The sequence below is a fragment of the Chelmon rostratus genome, chromosome 5 (genome assembly GCF_017976325.1).
Source record: "Chelmon rostratus isolate fCheRos1 chromosome 5, fCheRos1.pri, whole genome shotgun sequence".
Taxonomy (NCBI): Eukaryota; Metazoa; Chordata; class Actinopteri; order Chaetodontiformes; family Chaetodontidae; genus Chelmon; species Chelmon rostratus.
The window spans coordinates 15631105-15658701 of record NC_055662.1 but is presented as its reverse complement, the minus strand read 5'-3'; the positions used below and the strand labels follow the sequence as shown (position 1 = coordinate 15658701).

At 42.0% G+C, this 27597-nt stretch overlaps 1 protein-coding gene across 3 annotated transcripts in view; it reads right to left on the bottom strand.

The window, feature by feature from the left end:
- Positions 1-25855, bottom strand: part of rasgrf2b (Ras protein-specific guanine nucleotide-releasing factor 2b) — a 38547-nt gene extending 12692 nt beyond the window's left edge. For all 3 annotated transcript variants that reach the window (XM_041937265.1, XM_041937266.1, XM_041937267.1), the window contains exons 1-15: positions 25580-25855; positions 12627-12733; positions 11497-11644; positions 7922-8011; positions 7631-7767; positions 7196-7312; positions 7000-7079; positions 4914-5107; positions 4726-4835; positions 4526-4644; positions 3220-3380; positions 3051-3117; positions 2429-2565; positions 1909-1991; positions 1270-1518 (exon numbers count right to left, since the gene is read on the bottom strand). In XM_041937265.1, coding sequence (XP_041793199.1) covers positions 1270-1518; positions 1909-1991; positions 2429-2565; positions 3051-3117; positions 3220-3380; positions 4526-4644; positions 4726-4835; positions 4914-5107; positions 7000-7079; positions 7196-7312; positions 7631-7767; positions 7922-8011; positions 11497-11644; positions 12627-12733; positions 25580-25855 — 2075 coding nt within the window. The remainder of the gene's footprint in view (positions 1-1269; positions 1519-1908; positions 1992-2428; positions 2566-3050; positions 3118-3219; positions 3381-4525; positions 4645-4725; positions 4836-4913; positions 5108-6999; positions 7080-7195; positions 7313-7630; positions 7768-7921; positions 8012-11496; positions 11645-12626; positions 12734-25579) is intronic.
- Between the last annotated feature and the right edge of the window lie 1742 nt (positions 25856-27597).

Here is a 27597-nt window from a genome sequence, read left to right as displayed (position 1 = left end):
ACGTTAGAGCCAACCAAAACATTTCAGCTTCTATGTTCAAGGATGCTAGAGCTGAATTTACATATAATACACAAAATTATATGAGCCATGACATTTAAATACACAGGAATCCTCAGCGATGCTAGCAGCTGCATGAGGCATGTTAGCATGGTAACACTTGGTAATTAGCACTAAAGACTAAAGTAAATTACAGCTGAGGGTCATGAGAATGTCATTAGTTTTGACGATGGCTTTAGATGAAAAGTTAAGCGATCAGCAAAATCATTAGAATTCATCCAATGGGGATATTTAATGTCTGCATACATTTTCATGGCAATCGTTGAATTCGTTTTGAGATATTTCAGTCTGGATTAAAGTGATCACTGAAACAACCAACACTGCCATTCCCCGAGCCACATCACAATCATGGCTAAAAGCACTGAAATAGAATAAAATATGTTCTCTTTTAAAACCTCTTATTGTACTGGCTCTCTTGTGGATGAACGAGACAAAAAAAAGTGGAAAGGTTTGACTCGCAGGGGAATTTGGCTGGTCAAGTGCCCACCTGGAGTGACTTTATGGGCAAAAATCAAGTATATCCTGTGTAAGTAAAGGCTTGAGAAAGAGGACTTGCCCCACACACCCACACTACCCTTCCTGCACACCTCTGGTCTCTGGACGAGTCCTTCCTGTTCTCTTCCAGCAAAGGCTGCCACAGGCCATGGCCAGTTATGGCTATACATATAAACCTGCCCTTGGGCAGAGGAAAAGACTTTTCCAATTGAAAAGCTGAGTTAAGTAAAGCCAAGGGAGGAATATAAACACACAATTCTGAAGCAGCCAGAGTCCTAATAAGAGAGAGAGAGCACGAATAAAGCAGAGAGAGAGACACACATGACACATATTCCTATGGCTGTGCCAAAAACCTTGTTGAAGCATCTGTTGTGCTGGCCTTCACACAAACGCTGGTATGTATTCCAGCCAGTATGTACTCAGCCTTGTGGACAGAGGTGAGAGCTGCATGCCGAATCCAAAACACTGACCCGCATTAGACTGCATCATTCACAGAATTAAGCAAAGAGGGGGGTGCTGATAAAAATTCTCCTTGCGTCCTTGTAGACTAATGTGTGCATGTTCATAAAAACCTTAACGCTGTCCATTCTAGTAAAGGTGCAATATGGGAAGATTTATGAGCTGCCTTTACCTCTGTGGTGGTGATGTGCGAGCACAACATGCACCTCTTCTGTGTTTGTGAATGCGTGCAGCATTTGTGTGTTTGCACTGTTAGACCTGATTGGTATGGAGGAGAAGGGCTTCTTGTAGATGTCAGCCAGTTTGTCCATGACCACCATAGCCGTGGTGAAAATCCTGTATGTGTGCAGGAAGGTGTTGAGGAAGTCAATGGAGAGGAAGCGCAGGTCGGTCAGCCTCTCAAGCAGCCGCTCCACGCTGGCGTAGCGGATCTGGGGGACCTTGCAGGAGTTGAGCGTCTTGCTGAAGCAAATGTCAACATCATCTTTATGGAGACGCACATCGGATCTGATGGACATACGCGTACGCACACACACACACACACACGCATAACCGAGCATGGGTGACTGCTGGGCTGCTAAGCAAGGAAAAGGTTATGAAAGTAGCTGAACAGCAAAAACAGCCAAGTAAAAGAGAGAACTCAATAAACAAAATCCATATAATCCAAAGACGGAAGCTAAAAATAAGAGTGGATACCAAAGAATACCGTTGAGCGGATTTCAGCAACAGCATAAATAAATATAAAAAAGCATAATACATAACATTCAGCCTAAAAGTTTACTGTACATCAACACAACTGTAATGTTTTCACTCAGGTAAGCTACATTATAAACTCATGTTTTGCAACAGTGGCATGAAGACATGGGTATTCCTCTTCACAGACACAAACATACTTACTTGATCATATGTGGCACAGTGACTTTAGAGTTCTCCTCAAACACACTGGTCATCAAACCATTACAGCGGATATTATCTATGCACTACAGAGGCAGAGAGAAAAGGAAGATAATGAGAGAGTTAAGTGAAGGAATGTGGAAAAAGTCAGTCTTTATTAATAATAATTTTCATGCTTGCTTGACCCAAAACATTCAAAGCAGATCTATGTACTGAATTAGAACTGATGCTGAGAATTGAAGAAAATACAAATTATAAGTCAGCTTTATAGGGAAAATGAAGCAAATTAAAACTGTCACTGTATTTTTTTGCCTGATAAGATTGAATCCAGTCTGACATGCTTGTTTGGTGCTGATCTGTTTGTGAAGTAGTGAGGCAGTGAGCTGAACTCACCTCTGGGGAACTGCACCCGTGTCTGTGTTTACTTATCACTAAGCCTTCTCAATGCCCGGTGGAGACATGCTCTCGCTATTTGGAGGTTCTTGTTATTCTGTGTTTGTATGGGTGTGTGTTTGTGTATTACCTGGCTAATATCACTGGTCCATGCTGCCTTCTCCTGCCGCGATGGTGCCAGTAACACCACAGTGAATGAAGGCAAGTCTGCCGGCTCTACTACAAGCTTAAAGTCCAGCTGGCCAAATACCTGACCGCCAACTTTAGCTGCATGAAAGAGGAAAAAGAAAGAGCTTTTTACAGAACACCCATCCTTAATGATGATGACAGTAAAAAAATACACAAACACACACACACATACGCACACACACACACACACAGAGGGTTAATTAAGCAGACCTGCTATCTCCATTCTACGCACCCCTGAGGCTTAAGTATGAAGGTGTGTGTTAAAAGGAGGTGTGCACATGCATGTGCACTTGGTTCGTGTGGCTGTACGTGTGCTTCATCAATCTCCACATTTGCAAAATGATTCCTTGGAAAAAAAAATAATGGATCTGTAATGTCAAAAGATCAAAACCTGACATTTAAAGGGGTGAGCATCTGATATTTAAAGGGAAGTAATTTCTGGACACTTATCATCTGACACCTAATTAACCTCTGTGAGTGGTGAAGGGTCTAAATGAGCCAATAAGAGCTGCCTGTGTGTCGACTATCATGGAAGCACTGCTTCTTTGATGTAATAAACTTACACTCCTCATCACTGGCGTCTGGTTCCTCTATGAGGGTGCAGTCGATCAGGGACAAAACTCCACCTTGCTGCACAGGGTTAATAGCAAATATCAACAATAGTTTATTGGCTTTTACAACAAAAGAGATCAATTCCTAAAATTAATTTAGAATTTCTTGAGATGTTCTCACCTTGAGAAGGTGCAGTTTTCCCCCGGAGCTGCGAGTGCAGATGAGGAAGTGTTTGGTGAAGAGGAAGCACTGCCTCTCCCCTTCCTTCTTCAGTGAGAGAGAGCCCAGACGGACCTTACTTAGCTTCCCTCGTTCCACCGACGGCAACTGGATCAAAGAGCCTGAGGAGCAGGATTGGCACAGGATTACGTTACATTTCATTAAGCTGACACTGGGCTGAGGGCTGTGTTTACTAAGCAAACATACGTGCGTAAAAAGCAGTGTTGCTGAACATTTCTGCACACGTGTATTTTGTGTGTGCACCTGGCAAATGGAGCACCTAAAAAATGGAGGAGATTATTTAAATGGGTGGCAAAAACTACTTAAAACTGCAGGAGGAACATCACAACCTACTCTCCCGTGCAGTCGTAAAGCAGCACACACTCTGCATGTTCACTCAGTACGTTTACTGCACCTTAAATGGAAAATTGTCTTCGACTTGATCTGTGTATAAGCATCCTCGACTAATCAGGAGATCAGTTAGCTCATTAGGGATTGCACGCTGTAGCAATTAATGAACACTGGTGCAGCTATGTCTTTCTCAAGAGCACGTCAACAGGATGAAGATTTCGCAGGTCTTGGACCAGTGTCTTTATGGGACCGTGTCTCCAGCCTTGAAGCAATTCCTGATAAATACAGCACAATTTATGCAGTACATCTGAGATCACATTGATCAAGAATGACTCTGTTTTGTTAGATTAGGCAGACTGTTGGTTCTGGCACCCAGACTGCACGCCAAGACTTTGGCTTACACCAGGCAATCAATTTATTTCCAGAGAACGAGAAGTGAGCGGTGTTAGATCTACAATCTTACATTCCATTACATTAACTTTGCATATGTTTTGTTCAAAGCAACTCACTATAAGTGCTTTGAAAGTCCATAGAAACAAGAGCTGGATGTCATCAAAACTTGGAAGAGCATCCTTCTAAAACACAACAGTGTGTTCGGTGCAACAGTTCAAGTGCTTACAGCATGAAGGAAACTGCTAAATGTACATGAAATGCGATTAAACAAAATAAGTACAACATTCTGTTTTGAACTGCTTGAGAATAATTCATTTGGAAAATATTATCTTGTCTACATCAGTCTTTTTAATTTAAATGAGTCCAATGTCCCCCAGTGGAAAGTATTACTGTAGCTCATGTCATGATTCAGTGACCGAGCTCCGCCAAGATACTATGTCTGTGCTCTCAGAACACAGGTTGACAGGCAGAAGGGTCTTTGCTTTGCTGATGGTGAACAGCGCTGGGAGCTAAGGAAGCTTACCCTGCCTGACGAAGGTCTGGCTGGTGTCCAGCAGGATGTCACAGCCCTCCACTATCATCCTCTCTATGGCCAGGTTCTTCCGGATGTTCTCCGTGTCACTCACCTCATCGTGCATTACTCTGAGCACGCACAAATACACATCGGTTCATTGTTCAATATCAAGATGTATCAGGAAATAATTCTGACAACCGGACACATACCTGGACAGTTCCTCTAATTTGGACTTGGCGAATTCAAGACTCTTGCGCTCCACATGCTCATGAGGCGTGTGCGCCAATAACTCATGCAAGGTGATGATGTAGCGAGGAATCTTGTGGGAGAGAGGAGCAATGGTGAGATATATGAACAAGTCTCTCGTGGTATGTTTGTGAAAAGGCCCATGATCTACCTGGAACATGGGGTACGTTAGGAAGGTCTCGAGCATCCTTCCCTCGCAGGCGGCGTTAGACTCGTACTGTTTCAGCAGCTTGTCAAAGTCTCTGTTCTGCTTGCAGTTGGCCAAAACCTGCAGACTGTACTGGTGGTTCCGCACAAACTCCTGATAGATGTTCAGCATGGGCAGCAGGATGTCAAACAGGTCGGCTAGAAACAACAACACGAACATATAGCATGTCAGTCACATGAGGGTACAAACCCAGGCATGAAGTTTTCTGCCACCAAATATTGTGTTGCTATAGCAACCACTACAGGCACAGCTCCAGAGCAGTTTAATTGCCGTTGTTAATTTGAGCCTTTTGTCAGATCTGTGACCAACCAAATATTGACAGGCGTCTTTTATTTACTCCCCAAATGTCCCTGGAGCATCAGATCTGGGTACTGTTTCCATTATAAATGTTGATTTCTGATTTAAAAGCTGAGATAAGTTTACTGCTAACCAAACTAGTGGTCTGAGGCTGATGCGTTGCTAATAGAACATTCAAAGTAGCTCATTGATGGGCTAACTGTTGCACATGTTATTTTTACTCTTGTGGACTCTCTGTGTATGCTTACCAGATTATTCAATATTCTGCAGTTCGAAGTAGGCCTTAATGTTGATCTGTCACTGGTGATACTTTCTTCCTTGCATAAGGAACAGCATAACTAATTTGACTGCCAGCACCAGTCTAGTCCTCATTTATATGAGAACGTAAGTCTAATTCTTGATTATGAATTGCCTATCTCATTGTTTCTCAATGTCAAATATTGTTTTCACTGGTTGACAGTTGCTTCCAATTAAAACTTAAAAGTTCAACTGCTGTGTTCAACCTTTAATGGAAGTGAGCTTGACTCACTGCATAGCAGTGCACCTGTACTCATAGACCCAGGTAAAAGATCAATGATGATGATGATGATCAAAATAAAGAAAATAAATAAATGAGTATAGATAAGTAAAGAAACTTAAAAATTAAATAATTATAAGTGCATAAAATCAGAGCAGTTCAAATACAAACTATACGAGAGCAATAAAACTCAAATTACAGCCAATAGCAGCACACATACAGTACACAGGAGGAGGTGGTGGAGGGGATCTGGCCAAAGTAATGTTGGGGGGAAATGTGGAAACTGTCATCTTTTCAGATGTGCAGCTGTGAAACCGACTGACGAAACTCCACAAACACATCTAGTGTTTCTTTATTGATCACATTGTTTTGGAAAACAAACACCAATAAGCTTCATCATGTTAAATACATGTCAAAGTCTACTCAAAGAATGAAAAAACCTCACTTGAAGAGTTATGTATGTAAATGACTGAAGCAGATGTTATTTTCTAATACAGAAAACTAAATGATTAGCTACATTTCAATAGGCGTGCCCTGAAAAAAGACAAAAAAATTTAAACCATGGAAGAAACAAGGAAAAACAGATTTAAAGACGCTTCATTGTATTGGTCACAGATGGATGTTTGTATTCATTTGAACATAATCTGCATGAGGTTAAAAGCATGTTGTATTAGAGGATAAACATTCAATATCAAAATGGAAACAATCTGTACTCAAGATGCTACGCACATTGATTTGATGTAAAACATATTGTTGATCAAAACTCTGCACTCAGCGTCAGCCTGAAGCAGAGAGTCAGATAACGGTGACATTCAGCCCTTTTGTTTTTGAGTTTGTCACAAGTAATTTGCTGCCGTGTCTTTCAGCAGTCTGTCTCCTAGGTGATGCTTATCTGCCGAGGGGGCTTCTGTTTTAGGAGGTGAATTTGTGGGATGCCTTCTGGTCCGGGTGGTCATTGTCTGTCAAGACAATGAGTGTGCTTGTTGCAGACTGAGATAGGGAAATGAGCGTGTGTGTGTGTGTGTGTGTGTGAGAGAGAGAGAGAGAGAGAGAGAGGATGAAGCAGTAAGACGTCAATTCTGACGTTGGAACGAGACAAACTGAATGTGGAGGACCATTGAAAACCTGACCTTGATGTAACTGAGAGGCTGCAGAGCGTATGCACACGGTGTGTATATATTTGTGTGTTTTGTGTGCAGTTAAATAACAGCTTACCCAGCACTAGAGTTGGCCAGTTGGCTATCCTCGCCTTCAAGCCTTGGTGGAAAATCTCATGCAGGAACATGATGGTCTCACTGAAGACACAGTGTGAAAACAAAACGAGTCCTCAGTATCTGCCTCTACACGTGCCTCTGGCATGATCAACACATTGCTCAATTCCGCGCGAACACGTTCACACGGACACACACACCTGTTGAGGAAGATGCTGCTGACATCATCATGGCTGATGGGGGGTTTCTTGGAGCTGGCAGCCATCCTCAGAGGTCTGAGGAAACAGTTGACCAGGATGTAAAGCTGGTGGACGTACCTGTCATCATGGACGAAGAGAAAAAGATTCATATATCAACTTATAATGTCTGAGTTTAGATTTAAACAGGCTTCAGATCAGCATGGTACAGCAGACCCCCTGGCAATGTTATAGAAATTCAGATTTATCTTTAAAACGCATACAGTAATGCCCAAGCCTGCTGTGTATTGCTTTAAGTACAGCACATCATTAAGAGCATCCTTTCCTTTGTCCCCGTCTGCAGTACGTGAGATTTATATCATGCACCGCAAAAGCTCAACAATAGTGCAACTTTTCAACAGTGCTTGCTGGCACTCTAGGCATAACCTATTTACATACTCCGTCTCTGCCTCCACCATGTTGAAGACGATCTGGTTCCTCTTCCTCATGCTCTCAGCGTGAGGAGAGCAGATGTAGTCCTGAACGATGATCTTCCACTTCCTCCGACAGAGCCAGCCCCGCATGAAGCTCTGCACCTGAGGAGATGCAAACAAGGTATCTTAGACCCAGTTATGCATGCATGCTGTGCATGCACCATGCTCACACACAACACAGCGGGTTACAGAGAGAAGAAAACGCACAAATCCTGAGTTGTAGCTGAAATGGGCTTTTAGCAAAATCTTTATTTACCTTTTTGATCTTTTTGATATCCGGGTCTTCATTTTCATGGTTGACATGGTAAGGTCGCATTCGCTCCTTAGTTTTGTTCAGAGCTACAATCTTTAAAGAAATTCAGACACAAACAATACGAGAATAATGTGAGTGACTACACACAAGATAGACATCAAACTTCCTCATCTTTGTTAATCTGGTGCCTTCGTTCAGAAAGACAGAATGACTGAGAAGGGGGAGGGCTGCTATCAGCTGGTGGCAGTAAGCAAATTAAGTGCCTGATCACCTGTAGTGCATTGTAGAGCACAGCAGGTACTGGAGACAAAGTATAATCCTGTGTAGCTAAATATGCTCTATTTCTGGCAGAAACCAATCCATGGAAACCATAAAATAAGAGCTAATGTATCTAATTATGACAGATCTTATATTGTCTTTACAGCCGTGAATTACTCTCTTCACACAGCAGAGTCAGATTAGCCTTTAGACATGTGACATTTACTCGCTGCAGGTAAGAAAAGCCAGCCGCCTACCACAACCTTAATGTCATCTTCCGGGTGTGAAAACTGAGACACATCACAAAGGGAATAAGCCTGGCTGATGCCGAACCTAAAATGTTATTAAACTGGCTCTGGTACTACATTACGCTCACCTATTCGCTTTTAGCTTCAGGCTTCTTGACAACGTCAGTTTATCACAGATGAAGGAAAGCATGAAAGTTGAAACCAAAGCCATTTTCGGCCACACGATTTCATCTTGATTTCCTTATTCACTAGCGCTATCGTGCAAATGGCAGCAGAGAGGAGCCAGTCTGCCAACTGTTGACAGTTATAGTGGCTAGTTGGTTTAATTATTCATAAACACGGAGCAACACACACAAAACAAACAAACAAGAGTATATGTTTTAATGAGATGGATCACCAACTGCACACTGGCTCTCAGAGACTAATCCTTTTTTCATGAGGGGCCCAATTACAGAGGCAGATGTTTCCTAATATAAAATGCCTATCGTTAGCATTTTCATTACCAGCAGGGCTTAGTGTATCCTGCCAGTGAGATATAATCACAGTGTGTGGCGGCAGGGAGAAGTGTCTGCCATACACTTGTTGCTCTGAGGGAGAATTACAGCTAAAAGCAGCGTAACAGCCAAATCCATTGAACCATAGTGTTATTTTTTTCCTGAAAACAGAGGCAGCCTATACAGGCAAAATATTTATACGTTATTGACACAGATGAGTCGCGCATTGGAAATGACAGTGGAGCTGTGATTTATGGAGCATGTTAGCGGCTGCCCCACTGAGCGGCCAACTGCTGCACAGACCAGAATTAATTTCAATCAAGCACCTGTGCATAAAGAATAACTCTGCAAAGCCTTCTGGTCATCTGCGTGCCACATAGGAGAGCATGCAGAAAGGAATCACTTTTTATCTGATACAACAGAGACATTCAAAAATCTGAGAAGTCACGCCACTTCTGAATTATTTCCTAATAACATCCTGTTTTCCTATAAAGAACTATGTATTAACTGCTAGAACACTTCCCATTAATTAATTCCAACTATTGGTAGTGTAACCTGACAGTCTCTTTGTTAGAAAGCAGGTCAGCTGAACATGCAACACTGCAAAGACAATTCAACATTGTATATAGAGAATAATGCATGAATGGGTTTAAAATGAGTTAGTTCGCTCATAATTAGTATAAAAATACTAAGTTAATTCCAAGAAAGTTTCACAGAAATTACTGTAAAATTATTCAGAGATCACTGATGCTCAAAATGAAGCGTTTCAAAAAAGATCACTGCTACCAGTGGATTCTTCTAGAGTTTTATATCACACCCACCAGTATATACACACTGTACACACTCATTTGTGGCTGGACGATATGGTTAAAATCAATGTCACAATATCAAACAACATAAAAACCCAATGTCAATGTATAACATGCATAACATTTTAAAACTGATGTTCAACACAGCAATACAATACTGTAATACAACATTTATTTGTTTTTCTATCTACAGTTTACTGGAATCACTCATTTGGACTAGATTCCAGTCAAAGACTATAAACAATAAGACATTACCGTCCAGCTCTAATCTAAGCGGTTTGATGGTGATGTCACTTATTTTACATCAGAAAAGATTAGAGCTTACCATAAAACCAATAATTACCTGTTGTCATTTGTGTGTTTGAAGACAATGTTGCAGAGGTCAGTTGTGTTTTGTGTGTGAGCGCACACGTCTGATTTATCGTGCTGTGAAGGCAGAACAGAAGCGTGCTGCGTTCGATAAGCATACGTAACTGCAGCAGTTTTGTGAGGATGCTGATGGACTGCCTTTATTGAGCGGTGGGATTCTCCTCCTACGCTTGGAGGTGAATGAGTACCGTTCACACCCACTCCTCCGACGCCACAAACACAGCCGTGAGAAGACACACACACACACACACTGCATACCCATCGGGAAATTGGTATATATTGTACACATACAGGTATATACATGTGTTTCTCCTTGGATCACTCTTCAGATGATTCATGGCAGGAGAGTGATCACAGAGCTGTGTGGGCGTGCTGGTGAGCGAGTGAGTGATGCCAACTTTATGCATGCATACAGTATTTCAAAGCCTATAAAAAGCTCGGAAAAATGACTACGGAAAATGTGGACTTAAAGACATGCTGTGGAGATTTTGACCAACGGATTTAAAGGCGCAATGGATGAACACTTTTGCATGTGGACAATGCAAAACACTCCCGCCACAAGCTTCAGTTTATTCTGCCGATCAGCAGCTGGCAGCAGTTAATGCTCAAAGAAATGCAGTTGAGTGCCAATAAAGACAAGGCAGAAGAAGACTATTAGCGAGAAGGTATGGTATGTGAACAATGTACAATTGAACATATTCAAGAAATTAGCTTTGCAAATGTTTAAGGAGGAAAAAAATGCATTTCACATGTTTGAGGAACAGTGAGTGCTTTCTCAAGAACACTCCAAAGGCCCCTTTAACTTCAATCGGAATTCACCTTTGGGATGAAGGGGCATAGAACAAAGACCATAATCTCTTTGTTATGGTAGTTATGACCAAGGTGATTTCATATTTCTCTGTTTTAAAGTTGATTTCAGTCTCGCTTGATTTGGCAACACCTCTGGTTGCTTGTGTTCATGACAGGCACATTTTAATTACACCGCCCTGGAGTTCCATTTAAAATGCTATACTTGTCTCAACCTCTAGGGGCAGTAAGCATGTTTGAAGGGGCTGGAAATGCAACAGAGGGGGAGCAGCTCACGTATCCACAGCGCAGCCAAACGAACTGTGGCCTGAGAGGTTTTTAAAGAACACTGAAGAAGGATGTCATCAACGACCTCACTGAGATGACACATGCACTGCCTTTGTCCTGCATCCTGTTTACTGTACTCACTGCCTTGTTTCACACATGTAAATACCACATGATAGAGGCAATTACTGAATGCAAAAATGGCTGTTGCTGGAAAAGAGCTGACCACAAGCAGTATGAAAATGGGGTTTGATATTATTAAAATATTCAGGATAATATGTTTTTGGCGTGTAGGTGTGTGCGTGAGTGTCCACACATGCATGCCGTACCTCTGCCTTGAGCCTCTCGATTTCTGTGTCCTGATCTTCTAGCTGGGTACGCAGCTGATTGGCAGCCACTTTCTCCGTCTCCACTATCTGCACAAGGTGGATGTATTTCTGCATCAGAACCTCGCGCTCAATGATGATGTCAGAGTAACTGAAAATAAAGAGTCCACAAATATATGCAGAGATATCAGTTAAACGGGATGCTGGGCATAAACATGACTGAATAGTAGCCTATAAGAAAAAATTTACATGTCTTTAAGCTGCGTGTTGTGGCAGAAAATGAGGGAATAACAAGAACACTCATTTTTGAAAAGCGTATTGAAATGAATGCTAAGGGGTCCTGTGCTGTGTGAAGCCCTCAAATCTCAAACGCCCTGAAAACTGATTTTCTCAACCAGCTTCTCGCTGTGCGCAGCAGCGCCCTTAAAAGAACACAAAATGTTCTGCCAAAGTTTGAACAGTCACCAGATATTTCTGCATTTTGGTCCTTAATTTCATCACTGGTTTGAAACCAGTGGACGAAGCTACAAAATGCTAAGAACTACATGAGGTCGTCAAACTACGTGTACCAATTAGAATGATGAAGGGTTAGATTTTCCCACTCTAATAGGTGCAGCAAAGTTTAAAGCGTAAGAAGGAATTACTCTCACATACATGGATCGTCAAAACACCTGTGTAGGTCTACCGACCTTTGAACCACAGTGTGATGTGGGTTAAGTCGGCCATCTGGTTCAAAAAATGTATACATCAACTAGCAAGAGCTTTAAAAGCTGCTGCAGTAATTTCACACAACAATAATGTCAGTTTGACAAAACGAAAGATGGATTACTGCGTATATAAATCAAATTTTCCAATCTTGCAGAAATAAACTGCAACTAATGAGTCGTGGAAGGCAGGAAACAAGTGCAAAAAGTTAAGTGTTCTTTGGAACGCAGTCAGATTTGCGGTGAATTATACATGATTTATATTCAATGGGCTATAACATTTTAAAAAAACACCAGTATGGCCTTTAAAGTTCATGCTTATGCTCTCTAATCTTAATGTTCTGTCACATCACATCAAGCTGTGGTCATGCAGTCTGATGTCATATTTCCTGCTGTGCAAATCCCCTTTATACAAATCTACATGTGTACCTCGCCTGCTGGATGGCCTCTACCCATTCATCACACTCAGCCTCCTCCTCGGTCCGCAGCTCCAGAGGCTTCTGTCCATCGTGACCGAACACGATGAGGAAGTAGTGCTGAGGGCAGAGAGACAAAGAGAGAAAAGTTTTGTTTTTCTTTGTGACACTGCGACCAAACACATCTACGGCTCCTCGGCCGTGCCAACAGGCGCATTTTACAGGAGATGTTTTGGTTGCTCCACTGCCACTGCTAGCCACGGCTAATCACACATATGGCACAGACATATGGAAACATTGCTTTCAACTGCATTCGCTTTTCACGCTCTTCCCTTGCCCAGATTCATCCCGTATAAAGTTCCACAGACTTTACATGAAGCAGGCAGAGCGCACAGCGTGGGAAGTACAGGACGGGGGAGGGTGGGTGGCTCGACGCACATGACAGAGTTATTTGCTCACTGAAATAAAGCAGCGAGAGTCGTCTGTGCCTCCCTTCCCCACCAGCCCATTATCATCACCATCAATTAGCCCGCTCTGTCTCTCTCGCTCTCGTTTCCTGTCTGTCCCTCTTCTCATTCTGATGAATTTCCCTGAGTATCTGCCTTTCAAAATGCTTCCACACACTTGTGTTGCACAGACACATGCAGGCAGAGGCACACACCTACAGTAGAGCATGCACGCACACACACACACACACACCAGGCATTATGTGAAGTGATAGAGGCTTTTATTCAAATGGTCATGTCCTGGGGCACTGGGTTACCAGAAGAGCTGCTATTCTTAGTCAGGGAAAACAGAGAAGACTGAGCTCTGCATGGACGTGCTCTCCCCTCCTCTTCTCTTCTCCCAACCACCTCTTCCCTCCTCCTCCTCCTCTCTCTTTGCACTTCACCTCTCATCCCACTCCTCCTCCTCCGCCCGGCTCAACCAGCATCCTCACTTCTCTTGCTGTCGAAACCCACTCCTCCTCCTCCTCCACCTCCTCCCCACGTCCCTTCATACTTCCATCTCTTTGTGTCTCTCTCAGTAAGGATTCAGTGAACCAAACTGAGTCCAGAGGAGAGACGTTTACCCCGCAGGAGAATGGACGGGCTTCAGCCCCTGCAGTGGGGATGGGATGGGGACAGAGTCACCAAGGTTATTGGAACACACACATACACTCAGAGACCCTCCTCCATCTCCATCTCCATCCTCCCTCCATCTATCCCTGCTTTTTATGTATCTGTCATTTCGATTCACTGGCTGGCTGGATTTTATTACATCAACGATAATCTGCGCTCTAACAGACAGGGAGAAAGAGAGACAGAGGAGGCGCGAGAGAGGGAGCGCTTACATAATATTTCTTAACCATGTACGTATCTCTAAATTGTGTCACCACCTAACAAGATAACATTTCCATGGCAACGCAATATCTCACGCTTCTGCCGTGTTTTGCACTTCCATTTTCTGCTTTATAGTGCTGGCTCGATTCATTTGAATGCTTTTATTGATCCATCCTGCAATTTTAGACATGAGAAGGAAGGAGCATCAAGTAGAAAATGGGAAAAACTGTTTTTGTAATGCAGATTTTAGAGATCTATAATCTGAGCCTGTGTTTTCTGCACCTTAAGCAGTACATGGATGTGGTTAATAGATTAGGTTAACAGATTTTTACCATGCACATGTGAGGGCTTACAATATATCTGCATTTTATAGCTTCAATAAAGTGAATACACATATTTTCACACCATGTTGGTATTGATTCACATGGTCACTTTGATCACACAGATGTCCCTATCATTAGAATCACATAAACAGTGAAGACAATGGCAGTGATTGTAGCGGTTTCTCTTATTTTATGCTCAGCAGTAGAAGAAATAATCAGATTTTCTTTTACTTAAGTGAAAGAAACAATACCACTGTATTGCAATAAATGTTATTGGAAGTGTTTCTTAAGTAGGAGTATAGAACTATTAACTGCTAAATGTACAAATGCACTCATTATGCAGGCAGAATAACCTTTGCCAGTGTTATATTATTATATAATAAGTGATTAATATTGCTAATGCATTAACTTACATTAGAGCTATGTTACATACATGTACGTCATTGAATCTATTATAATGAATCATGTGTCCTAATGTGATCATATGTTTTGCACGTCAGATCTTAATCTGTAAAGTAATTGTAGATTATGTCAAATAAATGCAGGTCTAAAGGAGCAAAAGCATAATATTTTCATCCAAAATGCAGTGAAGTACAGTAGAATAAAATGGAAAGTACGTCAGACAGGTCCCCTGTGATGGTAATGTGCAAAAGAGCACTGCAGCGTGCCCACAAAGGCAAGCTAGCAAACATGGATTTAACACTGCACAATTTTAAATATTCAAAGGAAGCACGTTTGAGTGCATTTCCTTCCTCACAAAACATCAAGGATGCACACTGTGTTTTGGTGAAAAAACACTGAATGTTATCACCACATAGTCTCTCAGCACAGTAATGAAGTAAACGCACTTGTAGAATCCACCACTGTTTATACTGCATACAACATATATACTGATGTTATTTTTACTTTCTTTTGAATCATTTCCCTTTTCAGGATACTTTACATAATGTACATGTTTTGTCCAGTCTTCCCATTTACACCCCCTGCTTAACTAAAGATGCCAGTTTGTATGTTTAAATAACTCATATATTTTCATATATATTTTACCCCTGCTGTGTACTACTGCTATCTGATGCAGCAGTGACCCACTTGCCCCCAGGCAATCTTTAAAGTTTAATGGTATGGCATCCTTTACCGAAGATTTTACATCATGCTGGACCACATGGCATTAGAAACATTCACAATACATTGCAATGAATACACTTTAACACTATACTGCGTCCTCATTAGTCGAAGAGGAAGCTTCCCAACTCTGCAGTACTATTCAGGACTACCGGCTCGCTCTCCCTTCAAATCGGCTCAAATATACCCTCCATCCCTCAGGGCCTCCACTGTACTGTAAGAAATTTCATTTAAACAAATAAGGACAGAGAGGAAAAGCAAAAGAAACAAAGAGGCAAACGTTCTTTTCTCTCCCTCACTCTTTGTTTCACTAACAACCAATTCAGCACTCACCTGAAACTTTTCTTTCCCTAATCTGAGGAACAGCGATTATAGAAAATGAGACTGTGAAACTGACGGCATGACACAAAGAACTGTGTTTTACCACCACTGAGCAAGAAACAGGGACAATGAAGGACAGCAAATTTTATTATTCAGAAGCAATTTCAGGTCAGTCATTTAAATCTGCTTGCTGTGAGAACAGAGGGGAGGAGTGAGGTGGTCTCAGAAGGAAAACAGACTATTTCTCACCGTCCAACAGAGTTTAAACGTCAGGAAATTAAAACCTACCACACACACACACCATCAAGATCATGTTGGTGCTGTGATGTGATACTTTCTTCTTTATTAAAGATTAAAGAGCCAAAGATGAAACTGGACTTGGTGGTAATAGATTCATTAAGCAAACGATGGCTGGGGGATCCAGAAATACTCATGTGTTATAAATATTTAAAAGCACAGATGACAGAATCACTGCTCGGATCCACTGATGATGATTAGGGACTGGAATAGCCACTAATGATGCAACACTGCTGTCTGCTTTGGCATCTGCACTGATGAGAGGCCAAATTGTGTTGTACCGTACTACAGATGGACCTCTATTTTTTTCCCTTGAATCTCACTCTCAGCCTTTCAAAGCGACTGGCATTTTTCTGCTTTGATGTTGTTGCTTCAATGGGTAGAGGGAGGCATGAATGCTCAAAGTGTCAAAGGTTTGATCCCCACTGAAGGCCTGGTTGAATGAAAAGAAACTGCAGAGCCATGTAGAGTGTGTAGTGTATGCACGTAACATACTGTAGGCTACAACAGCACAGAACAATAGGAAGAAGTGCTTCTCTGCCACGAAGGCTCCTGTGCAACTTTCCTCCATCAATTTCTAAAAGACCATCGTAACATCTTTTAAATTTTGGCTTGTGAGTTTTTCCTCACTGTTCCAGGAAGCCATTTCTATAGATTCTTTCCACACAGCATGAAAACCCGCAGGCAGTCCCTTAAAGAGCCTGTACACCTGCGCAGGTCTTTTCAATTACTCTGGCTGAGTAGACTGCTAGTCAGGTGGAAGTTGGGTGAAGCTTTGCTTGGAATAGCCTGATGCAAATTATCTGGTGAGGTATATGCCAATCAAGCACAGTTTGTAGACGCCCACACAATCCTGAGAGGAGGTCTCATCAGGCAGCAGCTGAAGTGAACACTTGTGTGAGTGGACTATAAGTATAGCATCTTTATGTTCAATATCGTACCGCTAAATGAGCAGCAGGAAAATAAGGTGATAAATAAAATCTGAAAAATGTTTCTGTGTGTTCTACAGTACAAACACAAATATCCACAACTTTGTGAAGCTGTATTGTGTTTGTACTACGACAATTAATTGCATATAAAAATTCTTATTCACTTTTTAATCATAAACTAACACAAACGTTGAGTTAGTGGAACCAGCAGCTGCCTTGTGTCACCTCCATACGTGGTGTGTATGTGCGGTCATCTGTTTCATGATATTATTAAGGCCATACACTAAGGTTGGCCTTCATTTGAACTTGATTTGCATAAAATTATGTGTTTAGAAGACACCGTCATTATTGAGAAAGAAAATACTGCAAGCAAGTAACAGGACAAGCGCAAACTGTAAAGGCATTGGAAAGAAAAAAGTAATCGACTGCGCAGCATCAGGGATTAAGTGAAAGATCACAGTTTATAAAATATCCAGAGCTGCAGGGAAAATTAGTCACAGGCTGGCTGATAATTTGCACTTTGTTGTGTTTGCAGTGAACAAATTGGAAACATGGTTTAGTCTCATCTTATTCCTTAGATCCATACATGCTGATTAAGGTGGAAAGGAAAAATCATTACCGAGCAGTTTTAACACAGTGGGCTCCACTGGAAGCTGATGTATTAATGTGTCTCCACCTTTGTACTGCTGTGGTGAAGCAGGGACTGCTCAGCGATGGTGAGTCCCACAGGGTGATAATTACCATCACAGAGAAATACAGCAGAGAGCAGACCGCGTTCATGTGTGTGTATGTGAGACTACAGAGGAAACTTGCTGTATATAATCCATAAACTGGATTTCCTGTTGGTGTACGTGGGAGTATATTCACCATGTGTTCCCCTTGAAACAGTTCAATGAGACGCTGCAAAAGAACCACCATGTAGTGATGGCGAGTGATTAATAGAGCTAATCTCAAAGCACCTGTTGTTGGCAGTTCTCATGTGGCAACAAGGCCACAAACATATCAGCATCAGATTACTGGCTTCATATTCCCATCGGATATCATATATACTGCATATATATCTGATTTAGGTTTGAAATGACCATACAAATGGTATGAAAATGTTTTACTGAAAAAGCCTCATGATATAAAAGGAAATTAGATTGCTTTCAAATCAAAAGAGAGGCACAAAGAGCAAATAAGACTAATTAAAGGTACATAATATTCAAACACTGTGGGTGGTGAGGTATCTTGCAGACGGAACCGTTTTGGCTTTTGCAACAGACTGAAATTTCATTGATAACATTTTACAGCTTATACAGAATTTCCATGTAAAGCTGTAAAATATATTACTGCTCATTATATAGGTGAAACCACTTATTGAAACAATAAATGTCATTTTTGAGAAGAGGCTTGAGAGAGATAAATAAGAGAGAGGGGTATGGATTCACTTTTTCCACCCACCAGTCTTCTAGATCAGACTCACAATCTGCTTCTCTCCTCTTTATATTCGTCTCATCTCTCAGCTCCCATGTCGTGCTCCCACAGGGGCAATAATGTCTTTCTGTGCTGAGCGTAGCTTCATAAAATGCTCCAATTGGACAAGAACAAAGAAACAAACTTCTATTGTCATGAAAACCCTGTGCACCCAATAATACACATTTTACCTAATCTACTTGCAACAGACTATTACCTTCACCCCATGCATCTATATAAAACCAAAAATTACAAATGAACTTTTAATGGGCCAGGTGCCTTCCATCATAAGTGCCGTCTGCCTTAATAAAGGAATAGTTTGATTATGTTTGTTTGTTTTCTTGCTGAGACTTAGATGAGATTGATGCACATATTCTTTGTTAAATATAAGACAGCTTCACTTTAGAGCACAGGAACAGATTTTTAATTTTCTGGAGACTTGTCATTGTGAAGAGATAGACAACATTAATCCGACGGCAGCGGCAGCACTTTATGTAAGCAGTGAATTCAACTAATGATGTACCAGCTAATGTGACAATCACTGAATCAACATCTCAACATCCCACATCCTGCTGTTTCTTCATTGCCCTCCATGCTGTTCACTTCCTCCCAAGAAGCTCTTACAACAAAGTATGTGGCCCTCTCTCTCTCTCTCTCTCTAACACACACACACACACACACACACACACTGAATTTAAGCACACTAATAACTGCTAAACCTACCTCAGAACACTGATCTGGGATTACCTGTCTGTTTATCTGGAGATTAAACAGATTTCTCCCATCCTCCACTTTCACTTTTGTCCTCTGACTCAAAATCAATCAGAAGCAAACACGCACACAGGCATATAATATACAGCTATTATCAAGCTTTTCCTCACATCTTACACATTTATTGCTTTGTCGCTCTGTTGCCAGGAGGGATTGTTGGGAAACATCCTGCCGCCTTAATGCAGTCAATGCTGGGACGGAGAGTTTGTTTTATGGCTCCAGCAGTGCAGCAGCAGGTGTCTAAACGCACCATAATTCTGTTTTACTATATTCTTGAGAATTGCCAGTGAGCCAACAGCAACAAAGACACATGGAACTGCTTGACAATCCTATTACCTGATGCTACAGTTTATTTTATACTGGGATATGTGTGTGTGTGTGTGTGTGTGTGTGTGTGTGTGTGTGTGTGTGTGTGTGTGTGTGTGTGTGTGTGTCTCCACATAAGCCCCTGTAGCCCCCTCGCCTTCAGGGCATTACCATAAGCTGTCAGCACAACACTGACATGTCATTCCATGAAGTTGATGTGGTGAATAAGTTGGCAAGCCGTGCCATATTTACACATCAAGCAAACAATAGCAATATTAGCATTCATTTGGAGTTGTGTCAAAGTGACACGGATTAGCAGATAAATGCTCCACTATGTCCACCAGATAGTCCCTAACTGTGTCTGTGTGATGCTGTGCAGGTCGTGCACAGTGGAGTTTCACAGCTTTTCTTGCTGCAGCATAAACACTAAAGAGATCAGTCAGAGTGAAGCAAAGCGATCGAGTTGCAAACTGTAAAACCAAAAGCAAACAATGAGCTGAAACACACTTAAAAAGAGCTGAGGGCAACTTCAGAGTCTACAATAATACTCTATGGGTTATTTATTAACTCTTTTTACATTACACATGATCATCTGATCCAAAACACTTATTTGCTTTCTTGAGAGTTAATTGAGAAGATTGATACCACTTCTGTGAGTTAAGTATGAGCTGAAGCCAGGAGGTGATTAGCGTAGCCTGACATAAAGACTGGAAGCAGGGGGAAACAGCTAGGCTGGCTCTCTTTAATGTTCAAAACTTTTCCCTTCAATATCTTTTAGGCTCAATAGTTTATCCATCTGCCCTGCACGTCTTTGCAGCTGTTTGCCTGGCATCCCCGAGGTGAAAAGACTCAGCTCCCAGCTGTTGTTTGCAAAGGTTAGCCTACAGCACGTAGCGACAGAGCCAGGCTGGCTTTTCCCCCTGCTTCTACTCCTTATGCTAAGCTAATGTCCCCTGGCTTTAGGTCCATGCTTGACTAATAGACAAATAGCAGGAAGTATAGATACAAGAACACTGTCGTTGCACCAGGAGTGTTTTCTTCAAAGTAAAATCCATGATCATTGTCATCCATATTCTCTAAAATTCTGATGGTGCCTCCAAAACTCCTGCGCAACCAAAAGAAAATGAAGAAAACTAGGACTGACAGCAGAAGCCATGATTCAGGTGTTTGCCGAACTTACAAGAGAGGACAAACAATTAAGAATTTGTATTTCAGCTTTCAACACAGTTAGTAAAGTTTTCTCGCACTCAACAACTCACAAAACTATGAAATTTTTACCATCTCTACAAATTGTTCTTCTTTCAGAAAATAGAATAAATACTGAAACGAGTTGAAACACTGTGCTCACACATATCTGCTGCTTATCCCGGCAGGTAAAACACACTGAGCCTACAGGCCGTTACAGCAACATGCCAGGACAACATTCTTACACAAGGGAAAAAACTTTAAGTTTAGAGAGTTTCTAAAGCTTTCCCTAACTCAACAACTCACAAAATGCAACATTTTTTAAGGGAGTCTGGAACTTTTTCTGCTATAATAAAGTAGTATAATGCAGGTATGATACTCTTTAGCTTCCTTTTTAGTGACTATATTACAGCAGGTGCTGCTTTTATATTGTTTTTGTTAGTGAGCCTATATGTGATTGTTGTGCATTTGCCTTGAAGATGTTGCTGAGACGTCTGATCTGAGGTCTGAAATCTTAATGAACGTCTTTCGTTTTCTGTATTTAAGTCGTGCAAGGATTATAACCACTTTATAGTGGTTATAGACTGTTCTTGCCACATTGTAGTAGTACAATATCAAAGGGTTGTCGTGTTGTCCTCATAGAACAAATAATAGGAGTATAAAGGATTTCGTGGAAGTGGACAGCCCCAAAAGAAAATCTTAGTGCAGTATGTCAAACGCAGGGGACAGATTTTAAGACAGATGCCAGTTTGAAATTCTTATCTGACACTAATGAGGTTCATAATGGCTCTAACACTTGGCAGATAACTTAGAGGAAAATGAAAAGCAGCCTGCGGAGGAGAGCAGATCAGACTCCGGGAATATGGGAGGAATTGGCTCCTTGACGCAGACGATTAGTGCAAGCAACACAAAAACTTGAGGCTCCGAGTGGGGGGTTTAGAGCTAGAGGAGCTTTCTAATGAGAAATAATTACACACACACACTCACATGAACACACATACATACACACGCATACATGCACCAGGAAGTCAGCACTAACACTTAGGCTCTAAAGTGTAACCCCACCTTTATTTGCATCAGCTTTGATGAGGAAGGAAACCGCTGACAAGAACCCCTGTGTGCCTATAGCTCAACAAAAAGGCACTTTATTAAAGCCAATGCTGCCACATCAAACACTATTGAACTGATGTCTCCCATGCTTGAATCTTCTAACGAAAGTTGCTGTTTCACTGTACTGCAGCCATGTGCATTACGCATGGATGGAAAGAGGGTCACAAATTCAATCCCCATCCATTTCCAAGCATCCTTGATGACGATACTGAACCTTAAATTCTGCAAACTTGAACATAATATATTATAATATTTCCTAATTCACATTTAGGCCGACGCTGAAGCATCTATTAAGTCTTGTGCATGGTACCCCTGAGGTGCAAAAATATAAATACACACCAACATTGCCCCTTTAGTGGCACGAGCAGTTGGTGTCGCATAGGAGGACCTGGAGATCGAACCGCTAACCGCCAACCCTGAGATTCGACATGCTCTACCTTCAATTGCTCGGCCTTCCGATGGCTATTTTAGACCTGACTAGATTTTGAAAGTATACGACCGAAAGTGTGTTTGGGAGAGGAGGAGTAATGAGAAGACCGGTTATTTTAATAAATACATAAATAAACAACTCCGCTAAATACCATGATCATACAAATACAAGCAAAAAAGCTGTCACGAATGGCTATTTCATTCGGGCCAAGTGAAATGATTGGACAGGCTCATCACATCCCTGCCTTCTTTTTTTTGTCCAAGCATTTGATTGATTGCTTGTTGTAGCTCTAAGCTTTAATTGTTGGTGTGCGCTCCAGGCCACGTGGATATCAAGCCAAGCCCTTTTCCCTTTTGTATTTAATACAAATTCTATGAAATCAAGGAAAAAGAACAAATTTGGCCACAACTGATATGATATATTGATAAAAACTGACATATTTTTTTCCCCTGATCTGTGGGAAGCATTAGGGAAAAAAATCACTTTTTTTTATCAATGCACAGCTTTCTGATTTTAGAGCTGTATTTTGTGTCTGTCAGTTTAACACAGTCTCCATCGCTGCATTGATTTTTGGATCCTGGCTTTGGCACAGTTAGATCACGCTCCCAACCTACAGGGCTACAAAGACCTATAAGGCTTGCTTGTTTCGACAACGAGGCAAACAGCCTTTCAAGAAAGCAACACCAGGCCTTTGACTCACTCAGGATAATCTGACATATGTGCAGCAACCTGGAAACAGACTACACTGTATGTAACTGTAACAGTCATCTCGCCCGGTTCATGGCCTCTGATGAACTGTGCTTCTCTACGGGATCAATAACAAACCAGACACTTGATGATGGGGGGAGGGATAGTTTGACAATTACACAAGGCCTTTACGCATCCACCTTTTCACAATCAGCAATACAGGTGCACAGTCGCTGTGGAAACCATTCAGACCAGTGTAAATGCTCTCCAAATCATTTGAAGGGTTTGCGTCTATCTGCGAGTACAACAGGGAGGAGAGAGCCAGTATCTGTGTGTTATTTGTGTGGCTGCATTGTGGCTCACTGTGGGGGTGTGATACTGCAGGTTGCTGGCAGACTCACTCTACTGGAAAGAAAAACAGTGAAGAGCAAGATGGAACGATGGAGGGCCTTCTCCAGCGTTACCCCATCAAACCCTCGCACAAGGAATGAAACCCAGGATCAGCCCGAACCCTGAAATTTTTGATCATCTAAAAGCCAGACATAATGTCACTGTGACTTGGTTTATTCCGCCTGCGTGCATGGCTACGTAGCGTAATGGTTACATGGCAGCACACAAGGCTTCAGCTGAGGGCAGATTGAAAATAACCCTAATTAAACACCACAGCTGTAGTACAGAGTGAGACAGATGGGGAGAAAGTGAGACGGTCTGTGTGAGTGTGTAAAAATTGAGGAGAAAATAAGACATCGCCACACTCTGTAACATCATTGGAGGTCACAGCTTTCATGCTTATATTCGTCTCAGTATTAGCGGTTGGAACCACACGTAGATTTGTTGTCCTTTCATCATCATTAATAACACCTCCATTAGACAAATAAATACACCGTCTCCTGGCTTTCCTCAAGCTTCTCCTCCATTTGCATACATCTGGAATGAATTGTCTTTACACACACTGTACATTTAAAGAGACAGGCATCTACACTGGAAGCAGATGAGAGTCTGTGGAGATGAACATTTTCTGAGTGATGATGACTGGTGGCCACTCATATGATTAATTGTGCATCCATTTAGTGTCTCCTTAATAACTTGCTCAAACTGTAAAAAGTCAATACTCGCCAGTGTATCCCTCCCCCTACATTTTAACGGGCATGATGCCTGTGCACACACATGCACACAGTCCCTGAGGCCAGCTGAAAAGGGTCAGAAACAGAAATCGTTCTGTTTTTTCTGATTACCTTTATGAAGGTTGTTTTTTTTTTTTTACTATAACAAAGATTGATTCTTTTCCTGATATACCCCTGGGATTGATGATACTCTATTGCCCAATGCATGTGTGTTTCATTTTTTTTTCTCAATGAAATGCATGTGCAAATGGTAATTCAAATGTCTCCTAGCAACAAGACCGACCTAACTGTTGGAGCAACAGTGCTGAGGCAAGTTCCAGGAGCTCAGTCACCAACAGATTTGCCCAAAATATTTCCCTGCATAGCACTGCTTTAAAGTCAAGAAACCCTAACCTTTCTCAGCCCTGCAGGATTCCACAGTGAGTCTATTATGACAAATAAAAGTCGCACAAACACGCATAACTTAAACCCACAGAGCTTCTAGTTCAAATATCAAGGCTTCTAACGACACTAAATGTGCCACGTTGCAGTGTGTGTAACTAAAGCACAAGAGATCTATATTATAAATGTTACAGCCCTAAAAACATGGTGTTCTGTGAATAAATAAAGATAATATGGATTTATTGAAGTGATGGATCAAGAAAATAGAATACATCCTTTATGCATCCATGGGATTAGACACAAGAACCTGTTGCTGCCTTGCTATAGATGCCTCCCATTGTCAGACTGAATCTGACTTTGAGCTTCGGAGAAATTTGAACCTCATTTTATTAAATGCACATACATTCAGATTAACTTAATTGCATTTATGATGAAAATGTGATGGACTGAACGGTTCACACTCAACAGGTTGAAAATCGATTACATTTTGTGGCTGCAGGCAGCAAATTTCATGACCTGCAAGATAAAAAAAATGTTTTTTTTAGTGGAGGGGGTAAAGGAGAAAAATAAATTAAAGTGTGACTGCAGAAACCTTTTTTTAAAGTTTGTCTTGAAATGGAAAAAGATAAGATGTGAGAAATCTCTGTCTCCAACCAGCCTGCTCACCTCTGCACGGCTGAATCTTTGGGGGATGGTCACCTGCTCTGGGGAGATGCTCTTGGAGCTCTTGGCACTGCAGGGCTTGGTGAAACTGTAGAGAGCAGAGGGGCTGAGCTGCTGCAGCCACTTTAGTCTGATGCCGCATGAGCCACTTGCTCTTTTTTACATGGGCGTCAGTTTGAAGAGCTTGATGAAGCAATGTGATCTTGTAGTTTTCATTATTATGCTAAAAAAAAAAAAACCAGTTGTTCTAAACCAGCAACAATCAATATACATCTCAGAGGAAACCACAAATTTTCGAAAAGAAAAAAATCGCAACATAGCTTCCAGAATTGTACCTCTGTGAATGATGTGCGTGTCTGTTAATTATGAATCATGTTTCTATACAATGAGCGTCTGCACCAGCTCGTCCACATGATGATGTCAGTGGGCTTTGAGCACATTTTGGGAAGTTTTAGCGTCTGATAAGAACCGATGTGGGAACTTTGACTCACAGCAGGGCTCAGTGGACTGATCTCCTCCTGCTTGTTTTAAACCTCTCACCTGTTTCTCCAGCGCTTCCTTCCCGGTGGTGGACATCTTGGGCGCCGGCGCGCGCTCGCAGGTGCATCCTTCCAACAGGTAAATCCCGGCTGGTCGCGCGCTCTGCTCGTTCTCGAAGTAGAACAGTACATTCTGGTACAGGGCGAAGAACTTCTCGTGCCACCGGCTGTTCTCCGCCGTCTTCTTGCTCAGGTAGCCGCGCTTGGTCCCCTCTTTACGCGCGACCACCGACAGAAACAGCGCGTGCCCTTCGTTGTAGCGGACGCTCTTCTGCATTTTGTCGTACGGTTTTTTGGAAGAGAGAAAGTGGGACAATCGGAGCTTTCACCGCGAGCCCATGGTCGCCGGGGGTTGCGTGTGAACTTTCCCACCGAGGGACGCGCGGCTCAGCGGCGCCGTGGCGCACGGAAAAGTTGCCCCGCTGACGGGAGCGCTTCTGCGGAGGAACTCATAGTGAAGATGTCCGAGTCCCACAAGCACTAGAATAAATCCATGCTGCTCGCCAAAAAAAGCGCGCGTCTATAAATAAACAACAACTAAGAAGCAGGAGAAAGCGAGAGGCGTGTGGTTCAGCCAGGGGAGAACCCTCAAGTACGCGGATAGTGACAGAGTCGCAGACCCGATAAACTGTAATCGGCTTTGACACTGGTTAACTCTCTCTCTCGCACACAAACACTCACGCCCACTAGGTCTCTCTATCTTTCTCTCTCTCCGATGATGCGCGCTGATCTTGGAGTTGGCGGAATTAAAGGCGGAGCGTGAGTTGGTTTTGCGTGTGTGTGTGTGTGTGTGAGTGTGAGTGAGAGAGAGATGTAATGCAGATTTTTGCAGAAAATGTTGTGATTTGTTGCCGCATTATTAATAGCGTTGGATCAGAGAGCACACACTAATGAATACATTAATGGATGAAGAAAATAGAATTACCGCCTCACGGTTGTACGCCTCCGCCAACCATCAAGTTGCACTTTACATCCATATATGTGGTGAAGACTTTGAAGGAATTTATTTTAGCCAAATGGAAGTCATCACTATATTGACATGTATGACTCCAGTGAATAAAGTCCAGAGAGAAACATGCTGTCTTCACTCAGACACTATTTTCACAGAGATGCACAGAGAACTGATAGAGAGCTTCATCACATGGTGACCACTAATAATCACCTGAAGCCCAATATCAGCAAAAGCAACGAACTTGTGCTGGACTACATTGCTTCAAATATGGATGCTGCTGCAAAAAAAACCCCTACAAACTGTAAAACGTGTACGCTTCATACACATCTTCAACACTGCAGCACAGAAGATCTAAACAACCAGCACAGTTTAGAGGTGGTCACTGAAGATCAGTGTCACCAATTCAGTATCTGAGCAAATGTGAAATTTGGTCACAATCTGCCTTCTGTTCCTGAGTTATGGTGCTGAATAATGGCCAGAAACGTGTTTTCCAGAACATTATGGTGTCACAGTGAAGCTGACCTTTGACCTTTTGGGTATAAAATGTCACCAGTTTATCATCACTTTGTCATTATTTTATCCTATGAGACATTTGTGTGAAATTTGTCATCTGTCATTCATTTGTCAATTAGCTAATTACTCCTTCAGCTCTGGCCAAAAACATGTTAGGTGTGGTCACACTGAACTTTGATCACCAAAATCAATCAGTTCATCCGCAAATCAAAGTGAACATTTCAACAAATTTGAAGTGATTCCCTAAAAGGGAGGGATATCATGAGATATCGCGTTCACATGAATGGGACAGAAAGACGACCCGAAAAAATAATGCGTCCGGCCATGCTGCCACTGCAGAGGCAGAGAAAAGGTGAATACAATTTTCAACCTCGACAAAAAAACATGCAAGCCAACAATTGTATGTAGTTTGTGTCAAAATCTGTTTCCTTCACACTTTCTGGCCCACAAGAAGATATGCTGTAGCTCTTATTTAAAGGTGAGCTCCAATTTTACATATCAAAGTCTGTTCACAGTTCTTGGGGAGGACCACTGCAAAAAATGTATGAGAAAAA